Source organism: Drosophila arizonae, chromosome X, assembly GCF_054131065.1.
Source record: "Drosophila arizonae isolate 15081-1271.41 chromosome X, UAZ_ARI_1.0, whole genome shotgun sequence".
NCBI lineage: Eukaryota > Metazoa > Arthropoda > Insecta > Diptera > Drosophilidae > Drosophila > Drosophila arizonae.
In genome coordinates, this window is record NC_142927.1 from 26,010,416 (window position 1) to 26,030,083 (window position 19,668).

The window sequence follows — 19,668 nt, forward strand, 5'->3', positions numbered from 1 at the left end:
TATCGGCAGTTGAAAAAGATTTTTATAGTATGTCAGGGTAGTAGAATAAGGCATTTTTAATTTCCATTATAAGATATTTTAATATTTATTTGCATTTCCTGATTTTAACCATTGCCAACTGCTCATATTTCAATTTGAATTTAACGTGCCGACGTTGCCACCTGCTGCACTAAATGACGATGTGTGCTCATTTCGAACAGCTGTTTTTCTTCGACAACTGTTTTGTTATCGACTATTTTTATTTTTGGATGTTATGGTATCGATTTTTGGGCACCTGGATGGATTTATTGTTGTTATTTTTTGTTGGCACTTAATTTGATTTGATCTAGCTTTGCGCTATGATATAGCAGTTTATTTTCATTAACTAAGACCTTCTAATGGCGCGAAATGTGCTACAGAGCAGCCTACTGGGCGCTGGCTTCAGTATCATCTTTCAGGTGAGACAAACCGCCACGTAAATGTAATACGTGTGAGTCAGATTTCGGCGAAATTCGTAATTGGTCGTTATCTTACAGATACTGTGCCGCATCCTTACGTTCGGCATCAACGCCTATATTGTGCGCAATGTAGGTCGCGAGGTGTTGGGCATTATGAACGTGCGCCTACTGCTGCTCGAGAGCACGCTGCTCTTCTTGTCTCGCGAGGCCATCAACCGGGCCGCGCTGAGCGCCAACTCGCAGCAGCGCGAGAAGTGCTCTTGGGCACAGTTGATCAATCAGATGTGGCTTACGTAAGTGCGTGCGAGATCAGTCACAAATCCCATTCATCCTGCCACATGTCCAATACTCTCTCTCTCTCTCCCTTGCTCGCTCGCTCGCTATGTATGCTCCGTCCCGTCTAGCGTACCTATTTGCGCAGCTCTATGCGTCCCCTGTCTCTACATTTGGCTGCACTGGCTCTCGGCAGTGGATGTACCCTATAGCGCGCAGTATGAGTTCGCTTGTTATGCGGTGGCGCTGTCCTGCGTCCTGGAGCTGGTCGCCGAATCGACGGTATTTGTGGCTCAAGTCTTTTGCTTTGTCAAGCTGAAAATTGTGCTCAATACTCTGCACATTCTGGTGCGCTCGGCCATCTTCTTGTGGATTGTCACGGGCGATCGAAGCGCGGCCATCAATGCCTTTGCCATCGCCCAGCTGTCCAGCGCCCTCACCATAGTCCTAGGTCAATATGGATTCTTCCTGTTCTACATTAACCGATTCAACGACTTCAAACTGCGCCAGCAAACGCGCAAGACCAAAACTGTCCAGGCTCCAAACTCCTGGGAGCGTTCGCTCTTTGATCACATGGACGATTTCCCATTCACCAAGCTGTCCCAGCTGCTCCCAGGCGTGCTGAGCTGCTCTGGCGGCGAGCCATGGCTCAACAGGGAGCTGCAGACGCTGACGCTCAGCTTTGTGAAGCAGGGCGTGCTCAAGCAGATCCTCACCGAGGGCGAGAAGTACGTAATGTCTGTGTCGCCGGTGCTCAGCTTTGGGGAGCAGGCCACCTACGACGTGGTGAACAACCTGGGCAGCATGGCGGCCCGCTTCATATTCCGGCCCATCGAGGACAGCGCCTACTTCTACTTCACGCAAACTATCGCCCGAGACACACGGCTCAGCAAGCAGCCGCAGGAGCGGGTGCGCCAAGCGAGCAGCGTGCTCAACAACCTGCTGCTGGGCGTCAGCTCAATCGGGCTGCTGGCCTTCACCTTCGGCCAGAGCTACTCGCACACGCTCCTGCTGCTGTATGGCGGCGAGGACTTCGTTGCCGGCGGTCTGCCCCAGCGCCTGCTCCAGTGGCACTGCCTGGCCATCTATCTGTTGTCCGTGAATGGCATCAGCGAGGGCTACATGTTCGCGACTAACACTAGCCGGGACATTGACAAGTACAACTACCTAATGGCCATATTTTCGATCAGCTTCCTGGTGCTCTCGTACATCCTGACGGGCATATTCGGCCCGGTCGGCTTCATCTTTGCCAACTGCATCAATATGCTGGGCCGCATCTTGTATAGCACACGGTACATATGGCATCAGTATCAGCCACTCGGCCTGAATCCGCTCCAGGGCCTCTGGCCGGGCAAACTTTTTGGTGGCACGCTCGTGCTAGCTGGCCTAGCTTGCTACTGGGTGAGCTCCACTGCTAATACATGCATAGACTCCATATAATAATATAATAAATCTCCTCTTAGTATCGCAATGCTGTCTTCGGCACACATATGGGCATTGGCCTGGCCGCTGGAGTCCTCTGCTTGGTCGCCTGGGCGCTGGCGCATCGGGATCTGATGCTTCTGGGCTGGAAGTATGGACGCCGCATCAAGATTGAATGATGCGGAGGGCCAAAGTAGTTTGTTTCCCTATGTTGCTGCAGTTACTTGAACTCTACTTCCTAACCTGAGGCACAACTTACGCTTCTATGCATCGCACATCATCTTGGATATACTACGTAAATACTTAACTATTTATACAATATACATATATATATTTATATACAGTTGAAACTAAAATAAATTCTAGTTTAGTTATTGTATGTTTAAAATGGTTTAATTGCCTAATTATGTTCATTTTTCGCTAAAAACTGTTAACCACGCATAAAAAGACAATGAAATAAATGAAACTATGCCAAAAATGTAAAAGAAAAAAATCTAACGGCTTCTCATTTTACATATACACATGTATGTATATGCATGCATGTAGATACATAGTGTTAGAAACGTTAAATAAATGCGAAAATATTTAGTTGCGTGCCTCGCACATTTTGAAATTCGTATTCTGTGGCAACAACAGCCACAAGTAAAAATCAAACCGATGCATACTCATTGTGCGGTATCGATAATTTATCGGATTGTACGTTAAACAAGCGACGAGCGCGCATTGCAGCGGAGGTAAAAATTCATTTTGGTTGGGTTTTAAAATATTAAATAAGCTCAATATGAAGCGTGGAAAGGACGAGGACAAAGATGATGCTGCACTTATTAACAGCAGCAACAATAACAATAATAATTCTAAAACTAACAAGGAATCGCCAAACATCGGCAGCAACAGCACCGATGCCAATAGCAGCGGCAACAACAACACGCCCTGCACAGTCCGCACCACGGGCCGCGTGAAGGTATTGTAAATGGTGGCAAGGCGTGCAGTTCATTTGTAAATTTCACGCATATTTTACAGAAACCAAAGCAGGTATATGATCCCTCTGATAATTATGTATCACGCGGATCGCGCAACTCGTTGCCTGCGGCGGCATCGTCATCGCAATCGCAGGCAACACCAGCCAATGCAAATGCATTGCAACAGCAGTCCACGGTGTCGCAATCGCCGGCCTCCTCGCAGTCCCAGTCCCAGTCGGAGGCTCAACCGCAGGCGCAGTCCTCGGCATCTCAATCAAAGCCAGCTAATCAGCAGGCAGCGCTTGCTGCCGAGCGGCCATCCACTTCAGCTGCCAAGGAGGATGCCAAGGAGACGGTGCCAGTGCCCACCGTGGAACAGCAGCGCAATTTTGATACATGCATGAAGTGCGGCAAGAGCGAGGCAAAGCGTGGCTCCGGCTACAAAAGCAACTTTCTCACCTGCAAGTCATGCGCCTTGAAATGTAAGTCGATTTTTAACTAAATTCTATCAACAGTTACTCACTGCTCCTGTTGCTGTTTGCTGTCGCTTCACAGGGCACTTCGCTTGCTTGCCGATCACATTTGAAGTTCTTACGAATGCACGTAAGAAGTTCAAGTGCGAGAAGTGCCGCCGCTGTTTCACTTGCATGAGCAACAAGGCCAAGGACAAGGTCAAGGAGATGATTATGTGCAGTATCTGCGCCAATGCCTATCACTTGGGTTGCCACTGGCCGGCGATCATGCGCGACAAGTTGAACGACCCGAAGTGGAAGTGCGACACTTGCTGCCCCAACTACAATCCGTATAACGGTGAGGCAGATGAGGTTACCAAAATCCAACCGAAATCTCCGCCGCGCAAGTCGAAGGCTGGGCGCAAGAAGCGGGCCACTTCTGATCCAGCTGCTGCAGCTGTCGTTGCCAAGAAGGCGGCTTTGCAGCAAAGCCACAATAAGAATGAGAACACTGAGAATTCAAAGCCCATCATCATCAGCAACAATAATAACAACAACAGCAACAACATTAAGAACAACAACGACAACAACACCAACAAGCCGTCGACCATTGTATCCCAGACTCCCGACAACGACGATGTCGTCCAAGTCATCTCAAAGGATGAGATCGATGTAGTTAACGGCATCATTGACTTGGCACCGCTGACAAATTACTCGTCAGACACTTCGCTCCCCACTCTGACATTTGTGGTGTCGCAGGAAGACAAAGAAACCGACGATAGCGTGGAAATTATTGAGGACGTAGAGGACATTGTAGTAGTATCTGCATCTTTGTCTCCACCCGTAGACGAGCAGATTCTCTCAACGGAGACTGTGCAGACCTGGAGCATTGACGATGTGGTGGACTATGTCGAGAAGTTCTATCCGCGAGAAGCTGATGTCTTTAGGACCCAGGAAATCGATGGCGCCGCCTTGATGGTGCTGTCGCGCCAGGACGTCATCGATCGCTTCGGCTTGAAGCTGGGCCCAGCACTGCGCATATACGAGCTGGTCCTTAGCCTACAGACATCGACGGACGACGTTAGCATTGGCTGGTGTGATTAGCCATCGGCTCTTTGTTCTTCCCCAGCTTTATTGGCTACTTTTTACTAAATACTTCATATTTTTTACTTTGTTATGTGCACGCTCCGTGGATGAAAACTCTGTGTAAGTTCGTTAGTTTAGGATCACTGGAAGATCGACGAAGACCCATTTAATTTCCTCATTTCATGTTACTCATTCATATGTATATTTTACTCAAATAACAAAACCCTATATGTATATATATATACAACCTACTCAAGCTTTACTGAAGAAAAGCTTCTCATTGTATACACCAATCGATGTATATATATACCATATAGAGATCTATATATAGATCTCTTCATGAAGTCATATTTTAAAAATTTACGTTAGCTATTTTTACATTTATCACTAAGATATTTTCTTGAATTTTTTCTAAAAATAAAGAAACTTTGCCAAACCCTTTTCATCCTATGCACCAACGGATGTATATATACTATATATAATAAGAGATATTTTCATGAAGTCATTTATTTTAACATATATCATAAGTTGTTTCTTTATTTTTTATAAAAATAAAGAAACTTTTGGCCAAAACTTGAATTTTCATTGGCTTTACCTTTTAATGCTATACACCAATCGATGTATATATTCTATATATAATAAGAGATCTATTCATGAAGTTTTTTTAAAATTATTTTTACATTGAAAAATAAGTTGTTTTTTTTTTTTTTTTTATATAATAATAAAGAACCACTTAACCGAATCCTGAATGCATTCCATTTTTTTTTTCGCACAAATATAAATAAAAACGTTCTTGAAATTATACAATATGCATGTATATATATTTTATTGTTGCTTTTCGAATTTGTTTAACATATAAAACTTAATTGCCGGCTAAAGAACTATATATATAAATACGTAATGTTAGCCCGAGCGTCTTATACCAGACCAATGGGACTTAATATAAATGTACATATATACATATACACCTGGTATGTATATGAGGCTATTCGGGAATGCGTAAGGCTTCCGCTTAAAATATCAAAAGCAGTTCGAATATCAAATTGAAGTACAAATACAATAATCACGTGGACCTCGCAGCCCAGGAGTAGAAGGAAATAAAATACAACAAATACTGGTGGCAAAGGAAAAGAAAGATGACGTTGCCCTGGGTTAGGATTAGAGATGGGGGAATAGTTTGGAGGCAGGGTCGAGAGCTTGCATTGTGCATTGGCTCAGACTCGTGGCAGTAGCTTCTCCTCGTCACCAGCGCCGGGATCAGAGTGGGGGATGGGCTTGGCATTGGCCCGGGATGGATCGTAGCCGTAGAGGAATATCGAGGCAATCACCAGCATGGCGCCGGCACTGAACTGCAGCGTCAGATTGAAGTTGAATATGTAGATGGAGGCGATGCAGGAGATGATGATCGCCAGCGAGGTGGCGAATCCCTTAAGTATATTGTCCGCATACTTAACCACGACGGCTACGATCAGGCCGCCGCCTGCCTGCAGCAGCACCAGGTACCATACGAAGACATCGTAGCCGTGGAAGAAGCCAAAGTTGTAGATGCGACTGGCGTCGTTGACGAAGCACGTCAGCAGCCCAAACGGAATGCTCAGCAGGCTGAGCTGAACGTTGCGCATCCACACGGAGATCTCGGCGCCCTTCAGTATCTTCTCAAAGTAGATGCCCGCGAAGCCCGACAGGAAACAGGCGCCCAGTGCCGCCCACAGGCCCAGCATTCGGTTCTGTGCAGGTGCCTCGGCGGATGTCAGAGTCGCGCTGGCAGCCGTTGAAATGGCGTTGCCAGTGGCACCGCCGACGCCGCTGCCGCCATCCGTTTGGGCCAGCTGCACCAGCACAATGCCCAGGACGAGCAGCACCAGAGCGCCCCACTGCGTGTTGAATAGCTTGCGGCGCAGTATGACCACGGCGAACATGGCGGTGGTGAGGATCTTCAGCTGGTATGTCACCTGGTAGGTGGCCGCATCCAAGTGCGAGGCGGACACGTACAGCAGATTGTTCTGCACGATGTACACCAGCGAGGGCACGCACACCTTGAGCGTGTCCACCGGATTGGCAATGATCGTCCTGTGCAGCGAGCGCACAAATCTCTGAGCATCCTTGCCCTCCTCGTTGAAGACCAGCACCAGGCAGGTGATCAGCTTGACAAACTCCGCCATGAGCACAGCTGCAAGCAGAGAAGTTACATGGTCATATCGTAGAACAGAACAGAACAGAACAGCAGCCACTCAAATCAGTTGAAGCGATGCGAAACAATGCACACACATACGCACTAACACACATACACACACGCACATGCTACACTAAGTACACTCGCGTACAGGAAATAAAACATAACATTAACTGCTTATCAGCTGGGGGCACCACTCTTTCGTCATTGTAGTTGCCTCTAATTGAAAAGCGAACCTTTTGCGATCCCATTAAAACAACGTAACTTATGTATATGCGCGCGTGCGTGTATGTATGTATGTATGTGTGTGTGTGTGTGTATGTGGATATTTGCCAACAGCGCATCTGCTTACGTCGCCTCTTCTGATGGACTCTCTCACCTGTGGAACTAAGAAATATGTCGCCCGGCCGAGTGCGCGCATAGCGCATGCTGAGGCCCAAGATCGCATTTTGTAGGGTCAATGTGAGCAGGCTCACATACTTGAGTGTGTTGGCGTTAACTGCAATAGAGGAAAGCAACATTTTAGCTTTAATGGTTGACCAATACTAATATTTACAACAGCGACAAGAAAAAACAATAGCCACTCACCGTGAATGTTCATTTTGCGCTTAGCGTCTGTTTTGGTATCAGAGCCGGCAAAGCGTGAGTTTAGGCCAAAATAGTTTGAGCCAAAAACAAAACCGAAAACAAAACAAAAATGAAAAAGAATAAATAAATAAAGGGAAACACCTGTTTCGGTGATCAACAATTGCTGCGTTGACAGTACGCGCTGCCCGCCTGCCGTGCGCGTTGTGTCTTCAACGATTGTTCGGCTATGAAGAAGACACGGACACGTAAACAAGCTTTCAGCTCATATTGCGTCCAGTTTTATCGTGTTTTGTTGTTTTTGCTTTTTTTTTTTTTTTTTGCTGCTGTGCAACAGAATGCTTTCGATATCGATAACAATAGCTCCAACAGTTGACCGAGTATCGAGTATTGAGTACAAGTTCAACACGAGCTGATTTACAAGTTCAGGCATCGATTGCATCTTGTACAATTATTGTTGTTGTTGTTGAACGAAAGTTGTCCGTGCAATTTGTTATTTTCTCTTATTTTTGCAATTACAACATAGAACAGATTCCCAAAATGCGCGAACAGCCGTTAAAAGAGGTTACACAACTGATACATGCCATTAAAATGGGGTAAGACACGTACAGAATGCAATGCATGCCATTACGCAGAGCTAAAGAGCTGAAATCGTATTTACAGTTTGGTGGAAGGTTCCTACAGCATTACCAACAAAACGCTAGACATCTTTAAGTACATTATTATGAGCAAGAGCTGGGATAGCGCCGAGTGAGTTGCCTTTGAGCACATTATTGTTATCTACATTAATTAAACTCTATGCCCACGTTCACAGCGCGCTCATGCAAATTGTTCGCGCCCAGTCACGAATCCTGCAAGCGGCTCTGCCCCAGGAGACCGTCACCTCGAATATAGCACGGCGCATACTGAAACTGACGCGCGAGGAGTTCGAGCTGCTTCAGGCCAAGGTGCAGCATTTCGCCGACGACTCGCAAGCTTCCCTATCGCTGCACAAGCTGGTCACGCAGACCAGCGAAAGCTGTGTCAGTGTGGATTATTCGGTGCCGCAGCAGGGATTGCGCGAGGCGCTGCTGGATCACTTGCAAGAGGTCGAGACTGAACTGGAGACTAGCTCGGAAAACATCAGTGTGCAAGCCGAGGAGCACATACACTCCTCAGAGATAATACTTACGCTTGGACATTCGCGCAGCGTCGAAAACTTTCTGAAGCGGGCCATCAAGAAGCGACAGTTTCTGACAATAATTGTAGCCGAATGTGCGCCAGCTTGTCGGGTGAGTCACTCTTACAAGCTGATTAGCTCCGGGATGTTACTGTTTGCAACGCCAGAGGTCATTATCGGCTAACATCTGTTACTTTTCCAACCGCAATTTAGCTTTGACTATTCGGTTGATTACACACACATGTATAGAAGTCTATAAATAACTTTCGGTGTCCTTGGCGAGTCCTTTTTTAATGCGTGCCGTCTCTGTCTATCCGCAGGGCCACAATTTAGCTGCGACCTTAGCGCAGGAGAAGAATGTGGAGATTATTGTAATACCGGACGCATCCATATTTGCCATGATGTCGCGCATCAACAAGGTCATCATTGGCACGCACAGCGTCCTGGCCAATGGCGGCCTGCGGGCTGCTTGCGGAGCCAACACAGTTGCCCTGGCGGCCAAACACTACTCGGTGCCGGTGATTGTGCTGGCGCCCATGTACAAGCTGTCGCCATTGCACCTGTGCGAGCAGGATGCGTTCAATATGGTCGGCTGTGCCGAGGACGTCATTGCGTATGACTCGATGCCGGCTCGCGACGCCAAGGTTTACAGTCCCATGTTCGATTATGTGGCACCCGAGCTGGTCACGCTCTTCATATCGAATGCGTGAGTGGCCAATTACCCGAGCTACGCTTCAATCAGCTTCCAATACTTATTGTATTTTTACTCTAGTGGCGGTCATGCTCCCTCCTATGTCTACCGATTGCTCTCCGAGCTCTACCACCCAGACGACCTGGAGCTGTGAAACTCTGACCGGACTCTTCAGCCGATTGTACATTATATGTATATATTTGTAACGCAATGGACCTGGCCAACAACAATAACAAGACTACAGCAACGATAAATAAAGTAATAATAACTGTACGCCATTCGCGTCTACTGCAAGTTCTTGAACAACTCTATGAAATCGGCCAGGCTGTCGGCATAGTAGTCGGGCTGTGCTTCTGGCGGCGCCGCGTCCATGTCCGCCTTGGTCAGGATGCCTGAGAGCACGAGCAGGGACTGGAAGCCACAGGACTTGCCGAACTGCACATCCTGCACGAGCATATCGCCAATGAAAATGCATCGCTCTGGCGCTTGGATGTTGTACATCTCCTTCAGCATATCGCCCAGTAGGGGCGACGGCTTGCCCAGGAAGATTGCATCGCGATCCGTGTAGTGTCTGACGTGCTGCAAGAAGTCATAGAAGCCCGGAACCTTGAGATTCTCGGCCAGTGGCATTATAACATCGCTGCCGCCGGCAATCAGCTCGCAGTTCTTGTTCAGCTGCAGGTGGCGAATCGCCTTGGCGAGCTCCACATAGGACATATCCAGATGTATGTCGAATAGGACGGCTTCCACAGGTTTCTCAATGGCCAGATGCTCGACCAGTGTGGCTGACGTCAAGTGCTCCTTGATTTGCTGCAGTTTGCATATGATTTCATTCTAGAGCTCCACTTTATTTTGGGAACAACTCCAAGAACTCACCAGCGACTCATACTCGATTCCGTGCTTACGCAACGTCTCGTTGGCCTCCAGTGACATGAGCGAGTAGACGCGTTTGCCAGGCTTGTGCTTGTGCAGATAGCGCACAATACTCTTAACCGGATGCACTATGTCATCGTGTTGCACATTCTTTGCTCCAATGTAGTCGAATTTGTCCATGTACTGACCGTCGGTGCGGAAACTATTGTTCGACACGAACGTAACCGATTTGCCGGCACTCTTGAGGGCATTTATTGCCTCGCCGGCGCCCGGTATCCAGCCGTGAAGCAGCCAGACGACGCCATCACAGTCGCTGATTACCATATCGAAGGAGTCAATGAAGCTGCGCTGCTCCTCGACGCTAAGGTCGAGTATGTGCCGGGGTGCCATTACGATTAGAACTTTTGGTAACGAAACTGTGGACGCAACTGACCGGGCGGCTCTGCCCGTTATAACTGTTTGTCGCTTGAAATCGGTCGAAAGTGGTGGTGGATGCTGTTGCGCGCGCACGCCAATTAACAGTTATACTGAATGCCAAGGCAGTCGTTTAACCTTCAACGTCACATTGAAATTTCAACTGTTGCTTGAACTGACTTGATTTTGCTCTGGCTGCTAATATGTATTCCATAAAAATATATGTACATATTTATATTTGAATACACATGAATCTACTTATCTTATGATTTATCTATTATAAAAGATAAGATCCCTGTACCTCATTTACAAATATTTTCATTTGTTTCCGCCTACAAACACGCAGCGCATGATCGCAGCTCCCAGCGTGTCTACATATACATATACTACATTTAAATTTTTATTTTATTGTCATTGCGTTCATAAAGATAGCGCGCGCCGTTGCCAGCGTTGCCAGAGGCTGAAATAAATTCACTTTGGACAGCCATTTGAAGTTAGATAACAGTGTGACCGTACTCGATCACATTTTGCCATTTCAAAAGAATCGCTTTTGAAATTTATTGTAAATTGTTTGCATACATGTATTAAATTGTGCTATTTAAGTAGAAGCATATTTTGGAAAGGTCTCAATTAAGTGGTCTTTACGCATGAGCTACGCAGACAGACAATTCTCTCAGTTTAAATGTGCAACGTAGCTGCTTAATGATTGAACTGCTTAATGCGCGTAAAGCACGTTTGATGCATTTACCGTATTGTGGATGACTAAGAGCGGTATGTAAGGCTCGATTGGTATGCTGGAATTTATACATACATATATATGTATGTATGTACGAACGTATGTACATACATATGTACATGTGCTAAAAAGGGCATGAGAATCTTTCCTTTGCACTGTTTAATTTTGTTTTTGTTTTCAGGAAGCTTGCTTCGGATTGGCGTTGTAGGATTCCCAATGATGCCCGTGTAACGGGATGTTATGCTAATTAGATATTATTTCTAGTTTCCAATATGGTAATTGGAAGTAGTTTCTTATAGCATCATCCTGCATCGTCCTGCTGTAAGAATTATGACTGAGCTAACAAAAAAACTCTATGTAACTTCATCTGATATATGATATATCTTGGCATAGATCTGCACACCTTAATACATAGTATGTAAATCTGGCAGTTGTAAGACTTTCCCACTAATCAATGGCAAGATAGGCCCATCCTTAATAATTGTTTGAAGCATTCAACTATAAAAATAGTTGATCTTCGCTTTCAAATGCAGCTGCTTATATTTTAAGCTTTACGATTTCCGCCCAACCATTTGCTTAACAATGATATATGATATATGATATTTCACGCCCGCTTGCCTTGACATTAGGAAAGTCTCTAAGTCCACTAAAGCCATGCACACAAACATGCATACATGTACAAACATATATACAACACATATGCACACCTGCAGACATGCCCAAGTTTTTAAAATCGGAAAATGGAGAAGGAAAACAAAAACGAAAACGAAAGTAAGCCCTGACCGCACTCTGACATGGGCAGCGATTTGAGGCAAAACAAATGCAGTGAAACTCGATGGAAGGGAAAAGCTGTTAACAAACAAAAATAAAAACACTCAAAGAAAAGAAAAGAAAATAAAGCGAACGTGCAAAAATTGGCAATGGGAATAATTGGAATACAGTGCCACCACGCGACGTTATCTGTGCAGCGTAGTTCTGGCCGAAAGACGAAGCGAAGAAGGCTGTGAGACGGCTGGCAGAGATAGTAGTAGTTCGACTACTTCGTACTAACCAAATAGGCGCTCACCTTATACATGCGTAAATGGGCATGATAAATACTTAAATATATGTATGTATGTGTATGTACCAAACTTCGAGCATACATACATGCAGACATACATACATACGGACGTCTGTGAGTATGTGAGTACATGTATCAAAAAAATCCAAATCGATTGGCTGCCTAGTTAGGCGTTTCTGATAAGATAGAAGACGCCTCGAGCCCAGCACACGTACACTGAGAGAGAGTGAGAGTGAGAGAGAGGGAGAGAACAAGATAGAGACACACTTACAGAGGCATTCCAGAAAAAGCGATACATAACTGGAGTGAAACATCGAGAGGTGCGCCAAGTGCCAAGTACTAGTCGTGGTTATACAATTACCAGCAGCAGGCGAGCAGCAATCAAGGAGCAGGAGTCATGAGCAGCACCGGCCAAGTCAACGCTACCATTGCCAGTGCCAATGGGCACGGAAACAGCGACAGCAACAGCAACAGCAGAGAAACTCCAATGGGCCACACTGACAACGACCAGCTGCAAATCTTGGGCCAGCTGCGCAGCATTGAGCAGATCAACGAGCAGCGCCGCATCTTCCTGAAGAGCACCATCAACGAGATACAGGAGGAGAACGGCAGCGAGCCAGCTGAGGAGGTGCCCGAGCTGCGACGGCAAGTGACGCCGCCCAATAGTCTGGCGCTGAGCGTTAAATATGCCACGCTGCCAAGTCCATCGCTGGCCACATCGACGATGGTGCGCTCGCCGCTGTCGCCGCCGCCGAAGCCGCCGATGCTAAGTCGCACGCGCAGCACAGGCTCGGGGGATGCCCGATCGCCGCTGGGCAATGGCGAGGCGGTTGTGCTGCGGCACAGTGTCACAGAAGCCGGCCTGACGCCAGCAGCAACAACAGAAATACCAGCAGAAGCAACGCCAACAGCAGCAGCAGCAACACTAGCAGCAACAACACCTGTAACCGCAGCAGCAGCAACTCCTGCAACAGCAGCAGAAGCAACACCTGCAACCGCAGCAGCAGCAACTCCTGCAACAGCAGAAGCAGCAACTCCTGCAGCAGCAGCAGCAGCAACTCCTACAACAGCAGCAGCAACACCTGCAGCAGCAGCAGCAACGCCAGCAATAGATTCGACTCCAGCAACAACAAAGTCATCCGTCGAGCAACCAGCACTACCAGCTACGATCTCAAGCAAGCACTATGAGAGCCTCATCGAGGAGCTGCGCTGTCCCGGCTGCGCGAGTCCGATGAAGGCGCCGGTGCTGCTCTGCAAGAGCGGGCACAGCGTGTGCGAGCAGTGCACCCGCATTCGTCTGATGTGTCCGCTGTGCAAGGTATGTATATCCATCCACCAGCCACACAGACATGGATACCATATATGTGCATGGATATCATGCTTCAGATACTGACAAGTATATGTATGTATGTATGCATAGAGAGAGCTCCCTTCATTCGGGGCTGACGTCAGCGTTAGGTAAGCGATATCAAAGCACTTCACAGCGCCCATCGTGGCGTTGCCTGCTTATCGCTCATCTGCTTGTATGACGTTTCGCGGCCCATTGGTACAGTGGAACCTCATGTCCAAGGCGCGTATTGTAATCACCTACATGGAACAGATATCAGAATTTTAGATTATTTTCGTATATGTATAGGGACCAAATTGATCGTGACTCATTTAGCGCAATTTATACTTGATTGATTGATTGATATGTGATCAATATGAAAGATCAACTGAAAAGCTCGAATTCACTAAACGGCTCTTAGAGATTACTTTATTTTAGTTCTGTGAGGCATGCAAGAGTGATCGAGTCAGGAGTGCCCAACTTGGAGAACTGTCATTCCAAGCAATCTAATCTATCTTGGCTATCTTGCGCATTGACTGCAGTATGGGGTTTACTATGGGAAATTCAAATGTATTTTCTTATAGATGAATTTTAGAGCGTATACAGATGTATGTCTTAGCGTAGGAGAATATAGGAGAAGGGCAGAAGGTATCCTACTATACTTTATAAAACTGACAGACATAACTTAACTAGTCAATATAAAATCATATCATATGGGTACTCCCAGGCCTTCTGATTGTCAAATTCATTTCTCCCAAAACTATTATTCCCTGCATACTTATATGCCTTGGAATATACCCATTGCCAATGGGTGCAAACTTCAGACTTGATAGCCTATTAATGCTTTCGATGATATTATTTACGATTCACGTTTATAGCCAGCCAAGAGTTATATATATAGATAAGAAAACATTGAACATCATATCAACTTCTCAAGAACTCAAGAGTAATGCATACACAGATGTTTCTAAATACGATTTTTTATAATGAATTGCCAGGCTAAATGATATATCATCCTGAGTACCATATGTTGTCAGACTAGAAGTATATTCAAGGTTCATTTTAGCTTCAGGTGGAGAAAAAAACAATATTTACACCGTACCAATAATGTCTACGAGAGAGTTAACTTATTTCTTTGAGAGCGAATAGAAAATATATAGGTGTATTTATATTTAGTTACAGACTTTGTATTTGATATAAATATTTTTTAATGCAGAAAGAAATGATAATGAATTATTATTTTTGTACAACTGTTTTCATTTTCGTGTTATCAATTAAATTCGGTATCTTTGAACAAAACTTGAAGAGCATGATTTATGATATCGGGACCCACAATATCTGATAACAGACTACAAATACATTTTAGTTTTAACATAATGAACTCAGTTGATCTTCAGTGCATATGTATTTTTAATTCAAGGTCGTAATAACGCTCTGCAAATATCATCAAGAATTTACATCTATAACCCTTTAATAACGTCTATATTGAGTGGGCTGTACGAGTAATAAGTGCAATGTTTAAGTATGCCCATCTGTGTGCTTAGAGCACCTCGGCACTGTTCCCCTGCCTCCTATTCAATCTGAGTTGAATATTCTCCATTTGCTCTCTTTTATCCCATGTACATCTCCATGTAAATCTCTGTAGCTCTCTCTCTCTCTCAGTCACTCTATTACTCATTCTATCTCTCTCTCTCTCTCTCTCTCTCTCTTACTCTGTCCCCTCTCTCTCTCTTTGTGTACCACTCACTCTCTCTCACTCAGCCTCCTTTTCACCCTGTTTCTATATCTCTCTATATCCCTCTCTCACTCTATTTAATGTTTGTAATGTACACATATGTATATGCACATGTATGTACATACATATGTGAGTATGTGCATATGTATGCAATTGTATGCATTAACTTGTATTAATACTTATATGTGTGTATGCATATTTGAATGTATACATATGCATGAATGTTATGTATCCAAGTATGTATGTGTGCATATATGCCTGTATCTCTCAGTATATGTATTTATACTTATGTATATGTATCTATCTACATACTTATATAGGAAGTCCTCTAGCATAGATATGTATGTATATACATAGATTGCTATCCAGATGAGTTTGCTGATATTTTGAATTTGATCATTTTCCAGGAGGGATTCACCACATTGCGCTCGCTGACAATTGAGGCGCTGTGCGCCAAGGCGCACTTCGGGTGCAGTTTCGCAGCGGGCGGGTGCGTGGTCAGGATGCCGGTGGCGCTGCTGCCGTGGCACGAGCAGCAGTGCATCTATAAGCCGATGAAGTGCTTCATGGGGCGCGTGTGGGGCGACTGCAAGTGGCACGGTAGGGAGGTGCAGTGGAAGCAGCACCTGGAGGAGCAGCACAAGTCGAAGCTGTTCTGTGCAGCCAGTGCGGATCTGGTGTGGAACATGGCCAAGCAGATCCGGCCGCTGACGGGCTACTATGTGTTCCAGGCCTTCGACGAGATGTTCAACTTCTACGAGATCTACGACAAGGAGCGCATCCTGTTCACCATGACCTGCACCTCGAATCGGCGCGAGACCAAGTACAACTATGCCTACGAGGTGACCCTGCTGCAGCCGAACAACGAGGCGCTCTCCCTGACCCAGAAGTTTCCCGTTCACAGCGAGTACGACAAGGACATCCTGCTGGAGGGCACCTGCGTCAGCATTGGGCTCAACGAGCTGTCGCGCTTTGTCGACGACGATAAGGTGAGAATGAGCTCAATTAAATGAACTGCCACATGGGAGTGCCTAATGACCACCTTTGTCATCCAACAGTTGCTCCATTATCGGGTGACTGTCATGGCGGTGAGGTCGCCGCGCCACTCCAAGCCCATGCGACAGAGTCTGCCCCAGCCGCTGAACTATCAGCAGCCGAAGATTGCCGGCGTCAACGGCAAGAGCGTGCCGCCCTGCATGATCATCACGCGCACCTACAAGGAGGCCATCGGCGAGGTGGCCGATACGGCAGTTGCGCCGGTTACGCCGGATGGCGAGACATCCGAGAGCGGCACCAGCCTGGAGCTGGAGCGCAAGTGGGGCACGCCGCAGTTGCACTTTAATCGCAAGTATCTGAACACGTGCAGCGACGTGTCCAACGACGCCGATGCCAAGGAGGACGTACTGCGTCCACTGCACGAGCCGCACGCCAGCCTCCAGGTGGGCAACGACGACAAGCTCTCCATGTGCAGCAACACCACCAGCTACACCAAAAAGGTCTCCAACTCGCTGCGCCGCAGCATTCGCTCACTGAAGTGCGACCTGATGGAGATGCGCCCCTTCGCCAAGAAGAAGTCGACGGCAACAACAGCAAAGGCAACAGCATCAGCAACAAAAACCACATAGATGATGACTGCAATCAATCAGTAAAGTTCTCGGAGCACTTGCCGGAAGTATATTTATATATGACTCGCTATAAAAATGTAAATAGTTTTTGGTTTGTATTATTATTATTATTATTCAACAACAAATGAGAGTCGAGAGTTAAAGTTGTTGAAAATCTGATAGATGCATTGGATATTGTTTGAATTGAACTCATAAATAAAAGACGAAATACTCCGAGTAAGACAAGCAAACAAGACGTGGAAAGGCTTCCAGTTAACATAAATCAATATACATAATGAAATATATTCGATTTCAAGTCAATAAAGTCTTCGCTTGAACTAATTACATGTATTTCTCTGTCGCTAGCAATGATCTTATAAACTACTTCTTCTTTTTTTTAAATATAAATATATGCCTCAATTTGAGCATTATCATGTGTGTTATTCCTTCTCGAGTTTCCCCGGTGTAAACGTTTCTCGTTTGGATTTGGTTTCTTATCGTACGCTTAACGAAATTAAACTATGCATTCAATGTACAATCAGTTAGGCTGGCCATCGGGAGCAGGCGGCTGCCGTGCTACAGCAGGCCCTGCATCTCGTTCATGAACTGCAGGTAGGCGTCGTCCTTGGTGGGCGGCTTGTGGGTCTCGGGCGGGGCGTGGACACCGCGATCACCGACTTCGTGGACGCCGGATTGCTGCTTGCTCCGCGCGGCCCGTCGCTGATCGTCGCGCTTTACGCGCAACGTGGACGGCACAAATCGTGTGACATCGGCGCTCAGATTCCTGCAAAGCACACAATGAGACCTTGAAGAGGGCCCAGATTCATAAGGTTATCGGGAGAACATACCTGATTTGGGGCTTTGCCGTGATGATGGTGACGCCTTTGCCAGGCTCTTTGCTTGGCGGCGCATTGGCGTTGCCATGCTTCGGATGGTGGCCACTCATGCGCGGCGGCAAACCTGGCGGAGGACCCGGCGGCATGCGTATGCCCATGCGCGGCATCGGGCCCAGAGCGTGCGGCGGTCGTGTGCCTGGCGGGGGCCCCGGTGGCATGCGCAGACCAAAGCCGGGCAGACCCGGCCCAGGTGGCCGCATAGGGGGCGGTCGGAACATGATGCCCGGCGGCGGCGCGATGTTACGCAAATGCGGCAATTGCGGCAGCTGTGGCAGCGCCGGCGCACTGGGCGGCAGTGGGATGGCAGGCAATGAAGGCGCCGTTGGCGGTGCTGGCACTGTCGTCGCAGCAGCTGCCACTGGCTTAACTGTCTCTTTTGCGGGCTGCTTGGCATCGGCATCAGAGCCGACATCCTCATTCGCTTCTTCGTCGTCATCGTCGTCTTCACTGCTCGAGCTGCTGCTGCTGCTGTGACTGCTAGCTAAACGGCGCCGGGCTGGCGGAGATTTACTCTCTGAAGCGCTGTCCCGCTTGTCGTCTTTGTTTGCTGTTTCCCTTTCGTGTTCCTCGTCGCTCTGCAGCTTGCGATGCTTCCTCTTGTGCACATGCTCCATTTCCTTCATGAAGTCGTCGATGTTCTGCATTCGCTGCTGCAGCTTGGGGCTGGTGGCCGCTTCTTCTGCATCACCCTCGTAGTCGGTGTTGCCTTCTGCATCCGAGTCGAGCTCCGGCATGGCAAACAAATCTGGCGGCGGCCCTGCCGGTACACCCAGCCATTCTTTCTCGTCGTCATCTTTGGATTTATCCGAGTGCAAATCAGCCGCAGCTTCGCTGTTCTTAGCCACTCCCGGCGGTGCACCAGGGGCAAAAGGCGGTAGGGCTAACGTCATAGGGGGCGGTGGCATACGGATGCCACCTGAACCACCTGGAAAGATGATGTTATTATTGCTCGCTGTGCTCGCACCGGTTCCACTGGCATTGGCTGCTGTCACTGGCGCTGGCAGTGGAATTTCATCGACTTGCACGCTTTGAGCATGCTTAACGCTTTCGTAATATTGTTGCTTTTTCAGTCGTTTCTTCTCGTAGTCTACCTCCTTGCGCTTCAGTTCCGCCCAGTGTTCTGGCTCATCGTTATGCTATGTAGAGAGTTTCTTAATATATGATGATATACGAATATTTATTGAGGTACTTACATAGAGTCGCATAACACGATCGAAGGTCTCCTTTAGCTTCTTTCGCTTATCGCGCAGAACCTTTTCATTAAGAGGCGACGGCTGCAGCACATTGTACTCTACATGAGGATATGGAACATATAGAATTTAGTAAGTGGGTTGCTAATGAATTAATCGTAATTCCACTTACCCATCTCGTCTATCTTCTCCATCTCTTCAAGTATCTGTGATGGATCCTTGTTCTTAAGCACCGCAGCTCGAACCATTTGGCGCTGTCGCTTATTCTTCTTGAGCTCCTTTTTCCGCGCCTCCTTGCCTATGTGGGCACGAGGATTAGCATATGTATGTGTGTACTGTTGTAGGTAAGTGATACTTACGGGCTTGGTCTGTTGGATTCATATATTTGCCACTTTTAGTGGTATTTATGGAGCGTCGCCCCATCTTGATGTATTGTTAAATAACTTTATTAATAGAATTTTACCATAGACCGTCTATTTTCCGGCGTTTTGACCAAGAAATTTTTAGAGCTGGTAAACATTGATTAGCGAAGCGCAAATTTCGATAACAACCCACTATAATGAGTACACGCAATAGTCACGAGCGAAACGCAACGG

General features: G+C 46.9%; 7 protein-coding genes across 7 annotated transcripts; 4 read left to right on the top strand and 3 right to left on the bottom strand.

Annotated features, from left to right (window-relative positions):
• Positions 1 to 236: 236 nt before the first annotated feature.
• LOC108618774 (man(5)GlcNAc(2)-PP-dolichol translocation protein RFT1) lies at positions 237 to 2,511 on the top strand. Its single transcript, XM_018014907.2, has 4 exons — positions 237 to 437; positions 516 to 730; positions 842 to 2,111; positions 2,174 to 2,511. The coding sequence occupies exons 1-4, from the start codon at positions 378 to 380 to the stop codon at positions 2,309 to 2,311; spliced, it is 1,683 nt and encodes a 560-aa protein (XP_017870396.1). The 5' UTR covers positions 237 to 377; the 3' UTR covers positions 2,312 to 2,511.
• A 275-nt stretch (positions 2,512 to 2,786) lies between these two features.
• Positions 2,787 to 5,079, top strand: Lint-O (L(3)mbt interactor in ovarian somatic cells). The gene is made up of 3 exons (XM_018014912.2): positions 2,787 to 3,093; positions 3,153 to 3,573; positions 3,647 to 5,079. Exons 1-3 carry the CDS (start codon positions 2,914 to 2,916, stop codon positions 4,645 to 4,647), a joined length of 1,602 nt encoding a protein of 533 aa, XP_017870401.1. The 5' UTR covers positions 2,787 to 2,913; the 3' UTR covers positions 4,648 to 5,079.
• A 349-nt stretch (positions 5,080 to 5,428) lies between these two features.
• On the bottom strand, positions 5,429 to 7,705 carry Ugalt (UDP-galactose transporter). The gene is made up of 3 exons (XM_018014920.2): positions 7,391 to 7,705; positions 7,182 to 7,301; positions 5,429 to 6,799 (listed from the first exon to the last, which is right to left on the bottom strand). Exons 1-3 carry the CDS (start codon positions 7,401 to 7,403, stop codon positions 5,844 to 5,846), a joined length of 1,089 nt encoding a protein of 362 aa, XP_017870409.1. The 5' UTR covers positions 7,404 to 7,705; the 3' UTR covers positions 5,429 to 5,843.
• A 79-nt stretch (positions 7,706 to 7,784) lies between these two features.
• Positions 7,785 to 9,513, top strand: eIF2Bbeta (eukaryotic translation initiation factor 2B subunit beta). The gene is made up of 5 exons (XM_018014922.2): positions 7,785 to 7,983; positions 8,051 to 8,137; positions 8,202 to 8,658; positions 8,867 to 9,252; positions 9,319 to 9,513. Exons 1-5 carry the CDS (start codon positions 7,928 to 7,930, stop codon positions 9,389 to 9,391), a joined length of 1,059 nt encoding a protein of 352 aa, XP_017870411.1. The 5' UTR covers positions 7,785 to 7,927; the 3' UTR covers positions 9,392 to 9,513.
• Positions 9,417 to 10,870, bottom strand: LOC108618785 (uncharacterized). The gene is made up of 2 exons (XM_018014923.2): positions 10,114 to 10,870; positions 9,417 to 10,047 (listed from the first exon to the last, which is right to left on the bottom strand). Exons 1-2 carry the CDS (start codon positions 10,498 to 10,500, stop codon positions 9,523 to 9,525), a joined length of 912 nt encoding a protein of 303 aa, XP_017870412.1. The 5' UTR covers positions 10,501 to 10,870; the 3' UTR covers positions 9,417 to 9,522.
• A 215-nt stretch (positions 10,871 to 11,085) lies between these two features.
• On the top strand, positions 11,086 to 17,328 carry LOC108618797 (uncharacterized). The gene is made up of 4 exons (XM_089476043.1): positions 11,086 to 11,295; positions 11,442 to 13,638; positions 15,790 to 16,371; positions 16,441 to 17,328. The coding sequence occupies exons 2-4, from the start codon at positions 12,718 to 12,720 to the stop codon at positions 17,005 to 17,007; spliced, it is 2,070 nt and encodes a 689-aa protein (XP_089332169.1). The 5' UTR covers positions 11,086 to 11,295; positions 11,442 to 12,717; the 3' UTR covers positions 17,008 to 17,328.
• LOC108618775 (uncharacterized) lies at positions 17,315 to 19,644 on the bottom strand. Its single transcript, XM_018014908.2, has 5 exons — positions 19,432 to 19,644; positions 19,245 to 19,370; positions 19,076 to 19,173; positions 17,835 to 19,018; positions 17,315 to 17,770 (listed from the first exon to the last, which is right to left on the bottom strand). The coding sequence occupies exons 1-5, from the start codon at positions 19,493 to 19,495 to the stop codon at positions 17,563 to 17,565; spliced, it is 1,680 nt and encodes a 559-aa protein (XP_017870397.1). The 5' UTR covers positions 19,496 to 19,644; the 3' UTR covers positions 17,315 to 17,562.
• Between the last annotated feature and the right edge of the window lie 24 nt (positions 19,645 to 19,668).